Below are 20703 nucleotides of genomic sequence, written 5' to 3'. Positions count from 1 at the left end.
TCTGCCTGTCTTTCCATCTATTCAAATTTCCTTTAAATACTGCCGAGTTTTCATCTTGAAGAACGTCCACATGTTTTGCTACAGTATATTCCTGGGTAATTTACATCTTTGTTGCTTTTGAAAATTTTTCAGTTACATTTTCTAACTAGTTCTGCTAGTGCAGGAAAATCAGGAAACCTACTGATTTTTCTTGTTTTTATTTTGTTGAACTCTTGTTAGTTGAACTGTAATATTTTTCCAGCTGATTCTCTTGGTTATAATTCATTCTATAGGTTATTTTGAAGATATAAGCCAATCCTAGCTCTAAGAGAGACCAAGGAAAATAATTTCTATCCACATTCAAAATGTAGTTTTAAGAGAAAGGCAGAAAAAAATCTGACAAAATCCAAATAAGACATGTATCTCAGAGAGGGATCCAGATCGTAGACAGCTTCCTCTCCCCACCTGGAGATTCCTCTTGTAGACCTTTTCTCTGCCAACATTTTAGATAGTTTTTATGACAGAAACTGACTCACTATGGTACTGACTTCCGCTATTCTAGCTAGAGCTAAGATACTATTTGGTCAATCACAGGAGAAGCAAAAAAACAGGCAGTATATTAACTTACCTCTACACAAAACTTAAAATGAATGCCTTGGGAATCATAAAATGAAATAATTCGATTAGAGAGTGTCACAGTAATGAGAGACCAGTGGACTTCCAGGTGAATAGGAATCAACAGAAGACTCTTTTTAAACAAATCCACCTGATTAAGAAAAGAAAAAGAAATGCAGCCATCACCACAGGCTCTCCAAATCAGTAACAACAAACAGCAGCTTCCATTTACTGACCTTTGACCTGCCCAAGGTCATAAAACTAGGAAGTGGTGAAGCCAGAATTTAAACCCAGGTTTTAGCCCAGGCTTGTAACTACCAAGCTATAGTACACGACAATAAGAAAACTGAAGATACAGAAAGCACTACTTTCCATTTAACCTGCCAAACCTGTGCTTATCAACTGCCTAATATCACTGGGTGCCTTATTTTCATGCTAATTTTCTTGTGAATATATTTGACCTAGACTCAATTCTTATTTCGGAAGGAATCATGGTATTAGAAAACAGCATAGGCTATAAGCCTTCTATCTTTCTACAGACTCAGTACAGTAGTTGAGATCATGGGCTCTGAAGCAAGTCTGGTCAAGTTCCTGCTGTGGCTCTTCCACTTACTGGCCAGATGACTTTGGCAATTTTGGTAGCTTCTTTGTGCCTTGATTTCCTCAACTGTAAAATACAGATAACAATAGTACCTACTTTATGAAGTCGTTGAGTGATAATACATGTAAAATGTGTAAAACTGTGCTTAGCACATTATATGTAGTCAATAAATCTTAGCTATTATTATTACTACCTCGGGTCTCCCAGATGTCAAAATTGAGAAAAATGTCTTTGATAATTCTTTACACATCATTTAAAACCTAACTCATCCTTTACATCCTGATACATATCCTTTACAATTGAGAAATATTTGCTATTCCATTCAAAATCCCAGTTGTGGACTGGATGATAAAGTAGTAGATGCTCAGTAACCATATGTGAAAGAGTTAATGAATTTCGTTTTTCAGGTATTTTTTGAGAGTATTTTAGTGATTCCTTGGGTTAAAACAATTACAAGGCTATTTTAAACTACATCAGATTTTAAGAAACTATTTCTCAAGCCTTTTTTGCTTTCTGATATTCAGATAATGTCCTGCTCTAGATGAACCTTCTATTAGTCTACATAACCTTGAAGCAAAGCATTGAGCACTTCTGCTTTTCAGTTTCTACATCCATAAACCTGGGAGGTGAGGTGGACAGAAAGAAATGTTAGACAGGATAGACAATTGATCCTTTCCAGCTCAAAAATTCCAAGTATCTAAAAAAAGGACATTTAACATATAGTATTAAATGAGACCAAATTTACATTCTTCTCAAAAAGAAACTTTTTTCTTAATTATGAAACAATTTTTTAAATAAAAATTAGAAAATACAGATAAAAAGATACACTTCAGTGTATATCTTTCCAGATCTTTTTCTTCTTCTTGTTAATATATTAATTTTCACACACACATAACTTTATACATAGAATTAAGAATGATGTGTGTGGCAGATTGTATTATTGATCCCAATTATTTGTTGCCCTCCCTATACGAAGTTTCTACAGAACTACCTATTGCCATGTGGCTTCACTGCCCTTCCCAGGGGAAGAAATGTAGTCCTGTCATGTGATTTGCTTTAACTAATGTGCTGTAAACAGAAGTGAAGTTATGTCATGTCAAGAGCCATCATGTAGCCCTGAGACTGGCATGTCTCAAGATTAAGGGCTGCTCCTTCAGTTTGGGTCGATTAAAGGAATAACGACAAAAAAACCATAGGATCATCTTCTTAGGTGCAGGAAAAGCATTTGATAAAACTCAACATCCATTTATGATGAAAAACTCTCAGCAAACTGGGAATAGGAGGGAATTTCCTTAACCTGGTAAAGAGCATCTATGAAAAAACCTATGGCTGACATCATAAATAGTAGCGAAAGCTGAATGCTTTCCTCCTAAGATTGAGAACAAGGCAAAGATGTCCTCTCTTATTACTTCTATTCTACATTGTACTAGAAGTCCTATGGGACTGGCCCCGGGGCTTAGCGGTTAAGTGCGCGCGCTCTGCTACTGGCGGCCCGGGTTCGGATCCTGGGCGCGCACCGACGCACCGCTTCTCCGGCCATGCTGAGGTGGTGTCCCACATACAGCAACTAGAAGGATGTGCAACTATGACGTACAACTATCTACTCGGGCTTTGAGGGGGGAAAAAAAATTAGAAGTCCTAGCCAGTGCAATCAAGCAAGAAAAAAATGGCATACAGTTTGGAAAGCAAGAAATAAAACAGTCACTACTTACAGACATGATTGTCTATGAAAATCTCACAGAATCTACAAAAAAGCTCCTAGAACCAGTGAGTGAGTTTGGCAAGGTCACAGGAGACAAAGTCAATATACAGAAATCAATTGTATTTCTATATATTAATGGCAACAACTGGAAGATAACATTTTAAAAATTCTCTTTATAGCAGTTTCAGAAATATGAAATACTTAGGGATACATTTTTAAAAATGTGCCAAGACCTATACATTAAGAATTATAAAATATTGCTGAGAAAAATTCAAGACCCAAATAAATGGAAAATATACCATGTTCATGGACTGGAAGACTTATTATTGCTAAGAGGTCTATTTTCCCCAAAAGAATGTATAGATTAAACACAATCCCAATCATAACCCAGCAGGTTTTTTAAAAACATGGACTGACAAACTGATTCTAAAATTCGTATGAAAATGCAAAGGACCTAGAATTACCAAAACAATCTGGAAAAAGATGGAGAAAGCTGGCCAACTTACACTGATTTCAAGACATACTATAAAGATACAGTGATCAAGACAGTAGATATTAGCATAAGAACAAAGAGATCAATGTAAGAGAGACATAAAGTCCAGAAACAGACTCACATATATATGGTCACCTCACTTTTTCCAAAGGTGCCAAAGCAATTAAACTGGGAAAGAAAACTCTTTTCAGCAAATGACATTGGAATAACTGGATATTCACATGGCGGGAAAAAAAAGAACCTTGATCCCTACCTCATGTCTTACACAAAAATTGAGATGCATCAGAGATGTAAATGTAAAACCTAAAACTATAAAGCTATTAGGAGAAAACATATGAGACAAATATTTTTTAGACTGGATACAGAAAGAACTATAAAAGAAAAAAGGATGGTAAATCAGATTTCATCAAAATTAAAAATCTCCATTCATCAAAAGACAAAGTTAAGAAAATAAGTAGAAAAGCCATAGACTGAGAAAACAATCACAAAACATAGATCTAACAAAGGACTTATATCCAGAACAACTCAATAATAAGCCTTTCTTTACTACAAATCTTTTCATTTATATCATTCACCCACTTTTCTATTGAGCTGGTGGTGTCTTTTTCTTGATTGATTGTAGAAGCCCTTTATATATTAAGAAAATTAGTTCTGTGATATGTACAGCAAATATTTTCCCCAGTTTACTATTTGTCTTTTTATACCACTCCTATTTTTAAATGCAGAATTATTTTTCTTTTTATGTAAGTGAATTCATTTTTCTTTTATAGCATCTGAGTTTTCGGTTGTACACAGAATGGACTTTGCTACTCTGAAATTATTTTTAAAAAGTTCTCTCATGGATCCTCTTAGTACTTTCATTGTTTCATTTTTGTTACATTCAAATCTTTGTTCATTCTGTAATTTATCTTAATATAATCTAATTTAGTGAGTAATTAATTCTTCTATTTTTCATTTTTATTTAATAATAAAGGCATTTATGGCCATTAACTTTCTCCTCAGAACAACTTTCATTATGTTCCACAGTGGTTGGTAAGATGTATTCCCCATTCCATCTCTTTCTCTAGACAGTTTGTATACAATTTCCCTTTTTATTTTATTTTAGATCCAGGGGTTATATCCAGTAATACGTGTATCTGTAAAATTTTCAAATTGTTAGGATTTTTTAGTCACCTTTTATTATTTATTTTTAATTTGAGTGAATTTTGATCAAGCAATAATGTATGTAATAATTTTCTTTGGGGCCAAGTACGTGATCAATTTTTACAAATGTTCCTTAGATACAGGAATAAATGGATATTCTCTTTTTGACGGGTATAAAGATCTAGTATATACCTATTAAACCAAAGGAATTGGTTTTATTTTTTGATTTTTACTTATGATCTTATTTTTTGGTCTACTAGATTTGTCAAACTATGAGAGGTCTCCCACTATCACTATTTTATCAAGGTCTCCTTGCTTCTGTAATCATTGTTATATCTCCTATACACTGAAATTTTATCACACAGTTTGTTTTCACCTTAAATTCGACCTCATCTGCTGTTAATACTGCTATTCCTTCTTCTTGTTTGCCACTCCTTTCTTTTGGTTTGCATTTGCCTAGTATCTCTTTAGCACTTTATTTCCAATCCTTCTTTTTCATATTATTTTACATTCTTATATACAACATATAGTTGGATTTTGTGGCTTAACTCAATCCGAGAGGATCCAAAGGATGGAATAATTTAATTAATTCTATTTAATGAAATAACTCACATACCTGATTTTATTCCTTCACTCTCATGTAGTTTATTATTCAGACATTTTTCCATGCTATTTATAACCTTTCTCTACTCCACACTATATGTGATCATCTTTCCTCATCTACATAACTTTTCCTGGTTAAGTAGCATCCTATTATATGGATGTATATATATATTTTTGTGTGTGTGTGAGGAGGACCAGCCCTGAGCTAACATCCAATGCCAATCCTCCTCTGTTTTGCTGAGGAAGACTGGCCCTGGGCTAACATCCGTGCCCATCTTCCTCTACTTTATATGGGACGCCGCCACAGCATGGCTTGACAAGCGGTGCGTCAGTGCATGTGCGGGATCCGAACTGGTGAACCCCGGGCTGCCGCAGCGGAGCGTGCGCACTCAACCGCTTGCGCCACTGGGCCGGCCCCTGGATGTATATTTTTAATTTGACCTATTTCCTACTAATTAGTTGTTCTCAATTTTTCTAATATAAACACCACCACAGCCCATCCAGTAGTACAAGCAACATACTTGGAAGTCATCTTTTCATACTTCCTTCTCCTTCATCTCCATACCCAACTCACCACCAGGTCCTGTTAATTTTACTTCCTAGATCACACTCACATTTGTGTATATCTCCCACTTCTCCTGCTACTATTCTAATCCAAAGAAACATTAATCTGCAATGGCCTTCTGTTCCACCCACAACAGCTTTGCTCTCATACTCATCCATCTTCTTCAGTGCTGCTAGAGCAAAGAATACAAATTAGATTATGTTACCTAAAACCCTTCAATAAATTCCTATACATTTAGGATAAAATTCAAAACATAGACCTCAAGGCCGTACATCTCCAGATCAGGTCCACTTCATGCCATTCTCTTCTCTGCTCTCTGCATTCCAGTTATAGAAGGCTTCTCCCACCATAATATAGTCATGCGCCACATAACAATGTTTCGGTCAATGACGGACAGCATATACAATGATGGTCCCATAATATTAGTATCATATAGCTTAGGTGTGTAGTAGACTACACCCATCTAGGTTTGTGTAAGCACTGTAGGAGAGGAAGAAATTCTACTCTACCCTTCTAGGTTCTTCTGGCTGGTCTGAGATTTAAATTGACACAAGACAGATTAACCGTAGAAAAGCAAACAAAAGTTTAATAACATGTATACATGGGAAAAACCTAGGAAAACTGAGTAACTTGCCAAAATGGCCGAAGCCCTCACCTTAAATACTATCCTCAGATAAAAACAAAAGATCTTGGGGTGGGGAGAGTCAGGGACTTCAAAAGGAAAGCAGACAATTCACAGGTAGGTGAAGGAGCAAAAGTTTGGAAAACAAGTGTTTGGCCACACAGAAACAGAAGAACACAGGGGAGCCCCACAAACAGGCTTTTCTAGGTTCCTCCCTGTCTACCTCCTAGTCCATATTATGCTAAGGTGATAGCTCAGTTCCTGAGACAGGTTGTTTTTTTAATCAGAATTCTTTTAGCCAGTTAAGGGGGAAATAAAAAAACCCTGAGTCTTTTGTTTCTTAAAAATAAACAGCCTAAAATAATCCTCATGTTAAAGAGACACTTTTTGGGGTGGCAAATTTTGTTCCCCTTCAGCACGCTCTATGATGTTCACACAATGATGAAATCACCTAATGAAGCATTTCTCAGAACTATCCCCTATTGTTAAGCAACACGACTGTAATGATTATCCCTGTGTGTTTATCATGTGCTTAGTGGTTTACATGCATTATCTCATTTAATCCTCACAACAAGGTAAATACTATTGATGTTCCTATTTTACAGATGAAGACACCGAAGCTTAGAGGCATTAAGTAGTTTGCCCAGGGTCTTACAACTAGTTAAGTGGCTGAACTAGGATCTGAACCCAAGTCTGATTCCCGACTTCATTATATCTATTTCCCCAGAATCGCACTCTTCAACCACATTTCATTTATCTTGGCACTACTGATGATACTTTGCACATATTACCTACATAGCAACATTCAGTTAGGTGTTTGTATCTTGCAAAAAGTTATTTCCATGCACAACTACTTCAGACTTACTCTTAATTTCTTTAACCCATCTAGTATAAAAAGTGAAAAGTTACAGTATCTCTTGATCTATGACTGTGGTATTTGAACTTGTTGGTAATTTTGTCAAAATATCAAAAATAGAAGATAAATGGGCTTTAAAAATAATGTTTCAGACATAGTCAATGAATACAGAGAGATATTAAGGTTTGAAGGAACCATAGGGATTACTCTGATTTGTCGTGTTGTTTTATAAATAAGCAATCTAAAGCCCAGGCAAAGTAAATGTCTTGTCCAAGTTGTACAGCAAGCTAACAGCAATGCTGGAACCATTAACTTCCAGCCCAGTGCTTTCAGTTATAATATTCCAGTCAACTGGATAGACTCAGAGTTTTACTAGTGTCTTGTCTTTCAAACAACAAGATTTAAAATAAACAATAAAAAACAACTGTCACATTAAAGAGTGTGTTTCTAATTAACATCATACTGGCATTAACGTTCTTATTGTTCCACTCAAAGTGGCTTATCATCTGCCTTTCAAATTTAGAATACAAAAGAAATAAAAAGAATACCTTTTTAGTCCATCTTTTTACTCCGTTATATCCTTTGGTTACCAGCTGTCTATGAAAAAAGCTGTTGAAGAAGTGAACCTAGAAGAGACGTCAAATACAAGCACCCAGATTATGTTAGGCTATGCCCAGATTTAACATCAAAAGAAAATGGACATTTAAAAATCCTTGAATGTAAGACAGACAAAAAAGTGATGAAAAGTTTCTTTTTAAAAATAATGACCAAAATATAGAAACGACACAGTTCACACAAGATTCCGTTCCAAGTTTTCACTAGAATGACCTTATAGCTGTGGTCTGTAGTCAGCACGGGAATGGGGCAGCGAACAGATTACCTGAGTCCAATCAAGTAAGAAGCAGCCTGACAAACCTCTCCCAGAGGTGACAGAGCTGAAAGGGTACTCAGCCATTAAAGAACGAGGTGACAAGTACCTTGAACTCAAGCGATATGGATTACAAGTTTTGCAAACTAACTCCACCTGAAGGATGAGGATTTGGAGACTCCTGCTGTCATAAAAGGGCCTTAGCATGACCATTTCTAGCACTGAAAGAATTACCCTAGTCGTATGGAACGTCATGTCTTGCATTCTTGGCTTCAAATGTCTGCCTTATAAATTAGTATCAGCTCATCCGCGATAGAAAACATATTGTGGTCTTAAAGTGTTCACTCAGGGGCTGGCCCCGTGGCATAGTGGTTAAGTTTGTGCACTCTGCTTCAGGAGGCTGGGGTTTGCAGGTTTGAATCCCAGGCATGGACCCATGCACTGCTCATCAAGCCACGCTGTGGCGGTGTCCTACTACAAAATAGAGGAAGATGGGCACAGATGTTAGCTCAGAGCCAATCTTCCTCAGCAAAAAAAGAAGAATGGCAATAGATGTTAGCTCAGGGCCAATCTCCCTCACCAAAAAAAAAAAAAAAAAAAGTTCACTCAGTAACTTTCACTCACTTGAGATGATAAAACTGTTCCCTCACTTCTGAGGTTCTCAGGGTGTAGTCCTGGCTCTCAGAGTGTGGTGCAGAAACTCTAAGGGTGGGGCTCAGCAATCTGGTTTTATAAACCTTCTAGAGGATTCTGATGCACATTTGTTTTGAGAACCATGCAGCTTAAGATATCGATAAAAAGAGTTTGTAGTAGCCATCTCTACAGCAGTGATTCTCAAACTTTGTGTGCATCAGAATCTGGATGGCCATTAAAACACAGATTGCTGGACCCCACCTCCAGTTTCTGATTTGGTAGGTATGGGTTGGAGTCCAAAAATATGCATTTCTAGTAAGTTCCCAGGTGATGCTGATTCTGCAGGTCTGGGGACTACACTTTGAGAACCACTGCCTTAGTAAGTGTCCTTTTAACCAAATGTAGAGGTAATGAAGGTAAATTATATCCTTAAAGTTAATACTTTTATGTTAAAAATCATCTGTATGTGTTTAGATTTAAACTTTCTGATAATTAAGAGAATTTGACATAATAGAGAATCTGACAGATGAGCCTCATGATTCCAATTTGAAATGCATAAGAGATTTATGATTTTAAGTGGAAAATTATAAGACATTTTGTCTATATTCATGAATAGCATTGGAATCTGACATTCATTATATTTACCTGTTTAAATTATTAGATTTATAAAAGTTTATAAAGTACTGAGAAAAGTTTTGCTTGTTGAAATCAAAGGCTGCCCATCAGGTAATTTGAGTACTCGGAAAGGAAAATTAATATATTAAATTAAAAAAATAGTTTTAATATGTAAATAAGCTCTTAAGGGAATTTTAGAGTTTAAGGGGGGTTACTTTGTATTCGAACTGGGTATCAAATATTAATCCAAGAAAAAGTGAAGATGAATACTACTTTACTACATTTTTAAACACAGTAAGACTTTAAGTTAAATTTTAAAGCTTAAAGCAAATAGTGCCTTTTGTGCATCTCCCCACTTAAGGAAAAAAAGCCTCCTCAAGATATCAACAAACACACCCACTCTGAAACAAATAAGCAGAAAAACACTGGCATCATCACTTTCTTATGCAGAAATTACTTCATGGAACTTACGCCCAAACTGAGCATATTATCAATACAAAACCTAACCCTTTTTAAAAATCTAAAGAATATTAAATAACTACATAAAGTTAAAAAAAAAAAAAACTTTAAAAGTTAAAAAAAAAAAAACTTCTCCTTTTAATATACAAAGACTCTGTCCTGAAGAAGAATAAGTTTTCACTTACTTTGTCTGGGACTGCATCCATTATCAGCTCACCGTACATATTAATAACCTATAAAAAGTCAACACAAGACCAGCTTACTAACCCTGTACAATTCACAACACCTCACTTAGAATGAATAACATATTGATACTGCTAACAGTAATCAAACTTTCTGGATACTGGGGTTAGTGAATGAGTCACTTCAGTAAGGAATAAAGAATCCTTGATTTCAAAAGAAAACCATGAGGCCAACCCAGAGGTTATTAATCACATTTTATTGTTCAAAATCCTCTGCAACTCTTCCATGTTGAGAACCTACAATACACTAACCTGGTCATTCAGCCAATTCTGACCATCTAGGGTCGCTAGATCATCCATATCCAGCATGTGCTTATTGTAGAAGATGCGGAAGTTGCATTTTTGATGTCTGGCCCGATAGTTTGTTATTTCCCTATTGATAAACGGTTTTCTGAAAGGAAAGATTTTGAAAGGTAAAAAACATGAGTTCTACTCAATTTATTGCTAAGCATCTTTTTTTCAATCAAGAGAAAAGTCATATATGTCAACAATTTTATTTTCAAGGGCTTAACTTAAGCATCATTGACAAACCTATTAGAAAAGTCTTCATTAAAGACATCTTTTAATCTTCCAAGGACATCTTTTTCACTGAGTGGGACCAAACTGCCATACTTCTTCATAACCTCATCTAGGAATCCTTAAAGGAAGAAAGAAAAATTAAGATGGAAAAACCATTTTCAGCAAAGTCATTCCCCCAATACTTAACCTATATACAACACAACCACATTTAACCTATATTACTACATGTATTATACTATAAAGAAATCTTTTAAAAGTTATGCTTTGTAAAAAAAAAAATTAAATGGATCAAGCCCTCACCATTCCAATCTAGAGAGAAATACTCTAAGGCATCAGGCCACACTGGTTTTTTAAGCTACTGATGCATGGTTAGAGGCTAGCTAAAACTAAAGATTGACATCTTTCAGGAGCTTAACCTTGGAGAAGAATCCTATCTCCTAAAGAGTGAAATCTAAAGGGCTTAATCACCTGGTTAAATGTGTTTATCACATTTGGTAACTGAAGGAATTATTCTTTTAAAAATCATAATTAGAGGGAATTCATTGTTGAGATCACTGTCACTGTATTATTTGGTAAAGGTATGTAATTTCACATCTCATAGCAAGGGAAAAATTCTAAGGCATTTTTAATATCATACAATTTGAGAGTTATTCTCCTCCTGATACTGAATAACTCTATGAGGTGAGCTTAACTGGATAACAGCTGGTGAGGCATATTTTAAGAGGGGAAACAGAATTGAAGGGTGACTTCCTGGCCAGAATATAGGATAGTCAATTTAAGTAATATGTATATGCATTTTAATGGCTTCCAAGAGGATCCACTGAAAAAACATACCTAAAAAGGCCCTAGAAAATAAAACCAGGACATTATTTCTAAGTAAATACAAAGAAGCTGAGGGATGGCTTAAAGGTTTACAAAAGCGCAGACACGACTTAGGCTATTCACTGATGCTGAAAGGGGAGAGCAACAGCCTGGGTAACCATCACCCTGACAGCCAAGTCTACTGAGTTAAGATGGGAAAAATGAGGACTGTTAGCCACTTACTTTACCAAGCTCCCTTTCTAACTTCAAGAATGGCCTCTGCTATGCATCGATACAAAATGGACAGGAAGGATTCCAAGAGTGACTGTCCTGGGAATGGAGTGTTTTGTAGGGGGAGGGCATCAAAGGTATGAAAAACTTATTTTTCCTCCTCTTAGTCTCCCACCAGAGTGGCTCCCAATTTGAAAGGCTTAAGACAAGAGCAAAGGTCAGGGTATAGGAAACAAGAGTTGCTTGCTTGCTTATGCCTGCTTCTGGTCTAGGGCTTTAGGTATACGGAAGACAGAAAGGGAGTCCCATGTTCCAGCTTAATCAGAGTAGGAGATAAAGACTCAGGGCTTCCAAACGAGGAATAGAGCATATATTTGCTTATAGTTTACTGTATCATATCTTACAGTTATCTAAGCACAGCCTTGGGTCTACACAGGAGAATGGACCCAAACAAAAGATAAAGAATCCCAACATTTGAGAAACTTTTTTTTTTTTTTAATCTGAGGAAGATCAGCCCTGAGCTAACATCCATGCCGATCCTCCTCTTTTTGTTGAGGAAGACTGGCCCTGGGCTAACATCCGTGCCCATCTTCCTCCACTTTATACGGGACGCTGCCACAGCATGGCCTGACAAGCAGTGCATCGGTGTGCGCTGGGGATCCGAACCCGGCCGCCAGCAGCGGAGCATGCGCACTTAACCACTATGCCACAGGGCCAGCCCGAGAAACTGGTTTTAAGGAACAATTTTATACAAAAAAAATATTTTAACAAAAAATTAAACTTTAGGCCCGGCAACCTTAATTAAGATTCCTCAAATAAGAAAGCAGTCTCCTCTATCAAGGGGATATGGACCTCAATTCCAAATAAGTGATACCATGGGAAAGAGGTGTTCTTGTTAACAATGTTATTTCTGGATGGTAGTATTTTGAGAGTTTTAAATTATTATATTTTTCCTCTTATCTGTACTCTTGTTTTCACTTTCAGATGATAAACATGGATTCCTAATGTATAGAAAGGCCCTACCTGGATCTTCAAGGAGAACTCTAGATGACAATGTCTCACTGATGCACACCATTATCTCACTGGGACCAGAAGTAAAACGACAGTTAAAGAGCACTTATGAGCCAAGAACTAGAATATCTCATCTCATCCTTGTAACTACCCCATGTGTTAGACAGTATCTCTCCTTTACAAATGGAGACAGGAAGCTTAGGGAGGTTAAGTAACTTCCCCAAGGACCCTTAACTAGCACATGGCAGAACTAAGAGTCTGACTCTAGGTCATGTGACCAGAGAAACCGAGCCCATAACTATCATGCTGTGTCACCTCCAAAGCAGGGAATACCTACTATCTTTTCTCTATAAAAACAATTTGGTTCTTCACTTCACCTTTCCCTTTTACTACCGGTGGCCAAGAATCTCCCAGAAAACAGACTTCTTAAAATGTGAGTTAAATCCATTATTCTTTACCTACTTGCTTTCACCAAACTAATGAACCAAAAAGGAAAAATGCATTTGGTATACACAATTTCTTTTACTCCAAAAACACTAAAATTTCAATGTGACCAAGAAATAAAGGATACAATGTTACAAAAACACAAAACAAAAAATAGAGTTCAAATTATAGTCTATCTTGCAAGTAATAACATGAAAAAGGTTAATAATATGAAAAACAAAACCTGAGGTGTTATAAGTTCAATTACTTATGATGTTAAACCAACTGCGTTGTACAGTTTTTTCTTGAGACAACTGACTTGGGCGACGTCCCAACCTGAATGTAGAATGGAGTTCATTGTGTTGTGTACGTAAGAAATGCAACCATTTGGTTCTCCAACAAAACACAATACACATGTCAGAAAGGTCCCATCAAAAATAAGGAAGGCACGGGGCCAGCCCGGTGGCCTAGAGGTTAAGTTCGTGCATTCTGCTTCGGAGGCCTGGGGTTCACCGGTTCAGATCCTGGGCTTGGACCCACTCACTGTTCATCAAGCCATGCTGTGGCGGCGTCCCACATAGAAGAGCTACAACTCAGTAACTATGCTACACAACTACATAGTCGGCTTTGGGGATTAAAAAGAAAAAGAGGAGGATCGCCAACAGATGTTAGTTCAGGGCCAATCTTCCTCAAAAAAAAAAAAAAAAAGGAAGGCATGAAACATCTAAGAATAAACTTAAAGAATATGTGAAACCTAAGTGAAAAGCACTACAAAATTCTAGTAAAGGACAGAGGTCAATAAATGGAGTAATTCTGTTTTTAGAAATGCAATTTTCCCTAAATTAGTCTATAAATGTAATGCAATACCAATCAAAAGCCATTGTTTGTTTTAACTGAAAAAACAAATCCAAAATTCATCTTGGGACAAGAATGTGAGAAACTCCTAGAAATTTTTGAAAAGGATTAAAGGGGAGGTGAATAACAGGCAAGAGAGAAGAGGAGAAGGAGGGCCTACTAGTCCCATCAAATTATAAAACTAACTACAGTAATTAGAGGAGAATAGTGCTAGCATAGAAATAGAGAAACCAAGTCCAGAAAGAGACCCAATGGCAGGTGTCATCTTACAACCATGGGGAAAAGATCAATTAATCAATAAATAGTATTAGAATTACTGACAATGTTTTATTCACAGGTGAAATTCATTGTGGTGTACAGAATGAGGTAGGGATCCATCTTTACTTTTTTCCAAACGGCTAAATGTACAAATAACACATTAACAGTCTAGAAGAAAATAGGGTTGAACATTTTTATAAACTTGAAGTGGGAATAAACTTTAAGTAGAAGTTTGGTTTTTTTTCCCTAATACATGACCATAAACATTTTAAAACGAAGTGGCAGTTACCTCATAATTCCTTTATACCTTTTATGCCCTCATGAACATGTATTTCTTAAACACTGTAAGTAGCACACCGTACTTACTCTTTTTGAAGCTGCTTTTTTCCATTCAATACAAATCATGGATATTTTTTTCCTAAATCAATTCAAAACAACCTAGAAGTCTATTAAATGGGTATGCCATATTTTAACCAAATCCCTGTTGATGACGATTTAAGTTGTTAATTTTTAGCTCTCTAAATAATGTCACAACTAAAACCCTCAATATATCCTTGTTCTGTTGTTTCCCCAGAACACACTTGCTAAAAGTCAAATCTCTGGGTCAAAGGACATGCACACCTAAAACTTCCAAATTTTCACTGATGACTTTTGTTATATGCATATACAAGATTTTAATATTTATGGAGTCAAATTGGTATATTGTTATTGCTTCTGAGTTTCCTATCATACTTTAAAATATCTTTTCAAGATAAGATTATAAAAATGGTCTCTTGTATTTGTTTCTTTTTAACAGCTTTATTGAGCTATGATTCACACACCACAAAATTCTCTCTCTTAAAGTGTACAGTTCAGTGGGGCTTTTGTATATTCAGAGTTGTGCAACTATTACCACTACCTAAGTCCAGAACACTTGGAATACACCCACAAAGAAACTTTGTACCTGTTAGCAGTCACTCCTCATTCTCCCCTCTCCCCTGCCCCTGGCAACCTTAATCGACTTTCTATCTCTAAATATTAGCCTACTCTGGACATTTCAAATCAATAGAATCATATGGTATGTGGCCTTTTGTGACTGGCTTCTTTCACTTAGCATGTTTTCAAGGTTCATCCACGTTGAAACATGTATCAGTACATCATTCCTTTTTACAGCAGAATAATAGTCCATTGTATGGATACACCAAATTTTATTTGTCATTCATCAGTTGATGGACATTTAGGTTGTTTCCACTTTTTGGCTATTATGAATAATGATGCTATGAACATTTGTGTATAAATTTTTGTGTATTTGTTTCTAATTAGTTAAATTTTTCTTTTTGTGAGGAAGATCGGCCCTGAGCTAACATCTGCCAATCCTCCTCTTTTTGCTGAGGAATACCGGCCCCAGGCCAACATCCATGCCCATCTTCCTCCACTTTATATGGGACGCCGTCACAGCATGGCCCAACAAGCAGTGCATCGGTGTGCACCCAGGATCCGAACCAGTGCGCCCCGGGCCGCCACAGTGGAGCACATGCACTTAACCTCTTGCGCCACCGGGCCGGCCCCTCTAATTAGTTAAATTTTTAATCCATCAGGAATATACTGTGACATAGAAATCTATTTCTTTTCCTTCCAAAACAGATAGCTAATCTGAGCGCAGAATCCTAGATTTTTATATCCTCCCTCAAATCTTTTAAAGTTATCTTGTACAAGTGTAACTCAGTATTAATTTTTTTCAGCAACCCACTGTCATTACAAAGCATTCAACTTGGTTTTGAAGGGAATAACTTCCCTTTTATACTCATATTTCACCAGTTTATGCAATATTTAATAAAATTATGAAACACAGTAAGTAAACTGTAATAAGTACAACTGGCTCTTGATAAATATATCTACTAAAATGAGCATAATGAGCCAGCATTCAGCATACCATAGAGCTTAATATTGGCTAACGCTATAGAAGTCAGCTAAGAGAGCATCTACTATACTGATTGTCCTAAATTGATTCCTATTCTGATTGCTCTATTAACCTTGATAACTCAGGTTTAGTTCTTTTATTTGTTGAATTTGTCTCTCATTGTGTTGGCTTTCCTGAGATGTTTAGTGATCGATTGTGGGCTCATCTCTACTTGGGTAACTTGCTGGGTAGGGGGAGGGCTGTGATAGGCAGTAGCTATTGCTCTGCCTTGAACTATTTTCAGTGGGAATGGGGATGCTCAGAACGTCAAAAACTGTTCTTCTGGAAAGGGATGTTCCTCCTCCTTGCCAGGTGTTACAAGTTATGGGGGAGGGGGAGGGGAAAATATCCTCTCTCCCCCCACCAATCTCCTGTTCTTAGAATTTCTGTGATGTCAATTATATCTCACTAAAACTTGCTGATATGTGGCACAGGCAGGGAGAGAGACTACTCAGTCTTTTACGATGGGTCTCCCCTTTCTTCTCCACCATCTCCAGAAACGGGACACCCTCAGTGTTGCACGATTTTCCTGCACTAATCTTCCTTCTGCCACTGGGGCTCCCCTCTAGACCTTCCCTCTACTTTCTGCCTTGTGGGAGTTTCTCAGTTTCTGATCCACCAAAACTCTCCTCCTTGTTTTTGAGTATGGAGATACGTATGTGTTTTAATATATTTTTCATAATTTCTATGGATTTGAGAGGAGGGAGAAGACATTCCATGGTGCCTACTTCATCCTCTTAAACCTGGAACTGCTATTTGTTTCTGACAGATGTTGTTTACTAAGTGAAGGAAGTTTTCTTTATTACTAGTTTTCTAAAAGATTTCAACACAAGGGTAGCTGAGTTTTATTAATAGGCTTTTCAGTACTTGCTAAGATGCCATGATTTTTCTCCTTTAGCCTATTAAAATAATGAATCACATTACAGATCACTAAGTGTGAATTCTGTAAAAATTCCTACTTCCTCACATCATGCTACAGTTTTACTATATGTCATAATCCATTTATCAATTGTTTTTTTGTTATTTATAAGTTAATTAGTATTTGTGGGAAATGCTAACTTTCGGGGTGCTAACCACATAGTAGGGAAATTTGTTTTTATTCTAAAACAGTATAAACAACAGAAAATAGTTTTTTTTAAATATTTACTAGGACTCTGTACTTTGTGTTTTTGTGGGGAAAAACTTTTTTACATACTTCATGGTTGGGAAAACAAAGTGTTCAGAATTATTTAAACCGCCAAGAAGTAACTCTCCTACATCCCCAGAAAAAGCCATTTATAACAATGTGATATCTGTCCAGAATATACGCTATACAAATGCATGTGCACACATAAATACATATAATCATGCTACATGTGTGTATATATATATCTTTTAACAAAATGGCATCACTCTGCTTTGCAACTTGCTTTTTTCACTTTATATAGACAGCTTTCAGTATCAAAATATAGATCAAATTTATTCTTTAACAGCTTTGTAGTATACTATTGCCTGGATGTGCAATAATTTATACTTCCATAGAATCATTTGCTTGGGTTGTCTTCGGTTTTTTATTACCAAGACAATACTATAAGTAATGTCCCTGTACAAATATATTTGTGCTGTTTTATATCTCGGATAAAGTGCAAGAAGGGGATTGGGTCAAAGGCTGATACTGTCATATTGTCTTTCAAAAATGTTTATACCAATTTACTTCATGGGGTAGGATTTTGACAAGATGACTTTTTAAAGCATGACGTAAAAACTTGAAGCCACAAAGTAAAGACAGATAAGTTTTACTATGTTAAGAAGTGAAATTTTCTGTTAAAAAAAATCATACACAAAGTCAGGGTACTGAAGGCTTTTTATCTGATGGGAGAGAAAAATGTAAAACTCTTATGACATTTATAATTAAATTTAATTTACATCTTTAAAACTAGAATAATGCTGAGCCAGCCCTGATGGCTTAGTAGTTAAAGTTCAGTGCACACCGCTTTGCAGCTCGGATTCGTTTCCCGGTCATGGAACCACACCACCCATCTGTTAGTTGCCATGCTGTGGCAGTGGCTCACATAAAAGAACTAGAAGGACTTACAACTAGGATATACAACCACACATGGGACTTTGGGGAGGAAGAAGAAAAAAAAAAAGAAAGAGGACAATTGGCAACAGATGTTAGCTCAGGGCAAATCTTTCCCTGCAATAAACCAAACCAAGACCAAAACCAAACAAAACAAAAAACTAGAATAGAGGAAGATGGGCATGGACGTTAGCCCAGGGCCAATCTTCCTCAGCAAAAACAGGAGGACTGGCAATAGATGTTAGCTCAGGGCTAATCTTCCTCACCAAAAAAAAAAACAAAAACAAAAAACTAGAATAATGCTAAGGTCCATGAAGATAGGAATCAGTGTATCCTGCTCATTGCCATATTCTTAGAGCTAGCACAGTACCAGGTACATAGGAGCTTCTCAGATATTAAATAAATAAAATATAAACAATCCAATAGAAAAATAGGCAAAGAAAAATTATATACAAAAAATGGCCACCAAAGGAAAGTATGTTCAAACTTTAAACTTAAAAACGTCAATTAAAACAAAGAACTTTCATGGGATCTATAACACTGGCAAAGTTTAACAAGTACAAACTGGTTCAACTTTTTGGAGGGTAATTTAACAATCCTCTTAAAATTTTAAGTGTGAGTATTCTTTCACCATCAATTCTACTACTAGGAATTTGACTTAACAGAAACAACCGTGTGAGTATAAAGAAGTAATTTCATTACACTATTGTTTATAGAAGGAAACGACTGGAAGCAACACAAGTGTGCACCAATCAAAAATTAAATAAATTATGGAACATCTATATAATATGGCAATATAAAAGGCATGCAGAAGAATGTCTAATTGCTTAAAGGGAAGTCCACGTGTGGAAGGAAAAAAGAGGACTCTCCCAGAAAGGATAATGGACAGCAAGTGTGGGCTGGAGGTTGGGGGAGAATAAAGGAAGAGTGCATACCAGAAAGGCAGACTGACAGCTGTTCATCATCCACTGGAGATGCTTTTTGACTGTTCTTCCCACCTCCCACTTGATTTTCTAGTTTGAGTCCACTGCACATCAAAGGAGCCTCCAGTGGACTTTTACAGTAAGGGTGGTCCAGCAACTTAGAACTAAGAATGTTCTGCTTGAGAGATCCATCCTCATCCATGTGGCATGAGCTCTTATACTGAACAGTCTCTTCGGATACAGGCCCATCTACACTACTCACAGATTGATCTGTCCCAGACACTGACAGTTTTAGTCTGTCATCATTGACAGTACTTGTCCGATTTTCCTGACCCAGAGTCATAACTTCTCTTTCAGTTTCCGAGACAAACGTGTTACTAGAATGATGTTCTGGTAAGGGGATGTCATGAATCAGCTCTGTACACTCCCACTTAGGAGAGGAACAGGGTGACTGGTCCCAGGAGTATGTGGCACTGCCATTCTGTTGGTCAGGGAATGCTTCATCTAAACTAAGCTCTTTGCCCAAGAAAGGGCTTCCTTTAGCATGGCCATCAGGCATATGAGAGTTCGTTCCCTTCACCACAGCACTGCTGTCCATATCTGGGAAGTATGGTTGACGCTGACAAGAAGGGTCTTTAGGTTCTGGGGGAGGAAATGGGCTGCAACTGCCACCCTCACCTTTCTCCCTAAGGGTCTCTTGATGGTCCCCAGTGACCTGCACCCAGCTTTGCTGGGCTTTTTTTAGCTTGCAAACTTTGTTTTTTGTTCTGAAGTGCTGTGATCTGAGAATCCTGTACCGAAATCTAATCATGGATAATTTCTCATACATCATAAGAGGAGATACTTTTACTCTTCTATGTTGGCTAAGTTGGAACTTTTTTGGAATCAAGGGTCCCCCACTCCTGTGTTGCTCCAGCCCTTGGTAGCAGCCATAACAAAAACGCTTTCTCTTATGGTTGTTCAAGGTGACCACAATCGTGCCACTCTCACCTGGACTTTGGCTCTCCCCATTGAACTTCATGGGAAAGTCAGAAGCTTGTGGCTCTGTCCTAGGTCTGTGACCATTGGCCTGACCTAAAATACTATTTGCTGGTAAGTCAGCAACTGCCTTCAAGAAACTCTTCTCTCCACAGTATTCATGGTCACAATTCTCTGCTGATGACAGCAACTTCTCTGCTTGGAGTTTCAGGAGGGTCCTTGAAGAGGAAATGAAGTGTTTAGTGTCCTTTCTTTTCACTTTAGAGGACAAAGTACTAACATTTTGAGCAGCCACATTGGAGTTTGTCTTAGCAAAAAGGGGTTCATCCTGGATCCACGTTTTCTGGATTTGAAGGGCCTTCTTTCTGCACTGGAAATGCCTCAACTGCCTGCTCCAAGTAACTGGCCTTCCCAACTTGGCTTTCAGAATGCACAAGTGTTGGTGAAAGTAGAACTTCTTAAAGCCTCCGAACCCAGTGTTCCATTTCTCAGAAAAGGCTAAGTGGATTCCTTTCCTCCATAGAATTTTCCTCTGTTTTTTCATTTTTCTGATGCATAATGAGATCTGGATGCAGCTGTAAAGAAGAGAAAGAAAAGTTACATTGCTACCCTAAAAATAAAGTCATCAAGATATATTCACAGCAATATAAGTTAGAAAATTGAAAAAAGAGACAATATGAAGTTCAACTTAGACTATCAGACAAAGTAAA

The 20703-nt window shown here is 37.0% G+C and overlaps 1 protein-coding gene across 14 annotated transcripts in view; it reads right to left on the bottom strand.

Moving 5' to 3' along the window:
* Window positions 1-20703, bottom strand: part of SENP5 (SUMO specific peptidase 5) — a 155695-nt gene that overhangs the window by 9852 nt on the left and 125140 nt on the right. For 11 of the 14 annotated variants that reach the window (XM_058556051.1, XM_058556055.1, XM_058556047.1 and 8 more), the window contains 6 exons: window positions 19028-20568; window positions 10528-10633; window positions 10249-10387; window positions 9940-9987; window positions 7728-7805; window positions 608-745 (listed from right to left, as the gene is read on the bottom strand). In XM_058556051.1, coding sequence (XP_058412034.1) covers window positions 608-745; window positions 7728-7805; window positions 9940-9987; window positions 10249-10387; window positions 10528-10633; window positions 19028-20568 — 2050 coding nt within the window. The remainder of the gene's footprint in view (window positions 1-607; window positions 746-7727; window positions 7806-9939; window positions 9988-10248; window positions 10388-10527; window positions 10634-19027; window positions 20569-20703) is intronic. The other 3 variants (XM_058556058.1, XM_058556059.1, XM_058556060.1) reach the window with 2 other exon arrangements.

The sequence above is a fragment of the Diceros bicornis genome, chromosome 15, assembly GCF_020826845.1.
Source record: "Diceros bicornis minor isolate mBicDic1 chromosome 15, mDicBic1.mat.cur, whole genome shotgun sequence".
In the NCBI taxonomy this organism is placed as follows: domain Eukaryota; kingdom Metazoa; phylum Chordata; class Mammalia; order Perissodactyla; family Rhinocerotidae; genus Diceros; species Diceros bicornis.
This window is presented reverse-complemented; position numbering and strand designations above follow the sequence as displayed.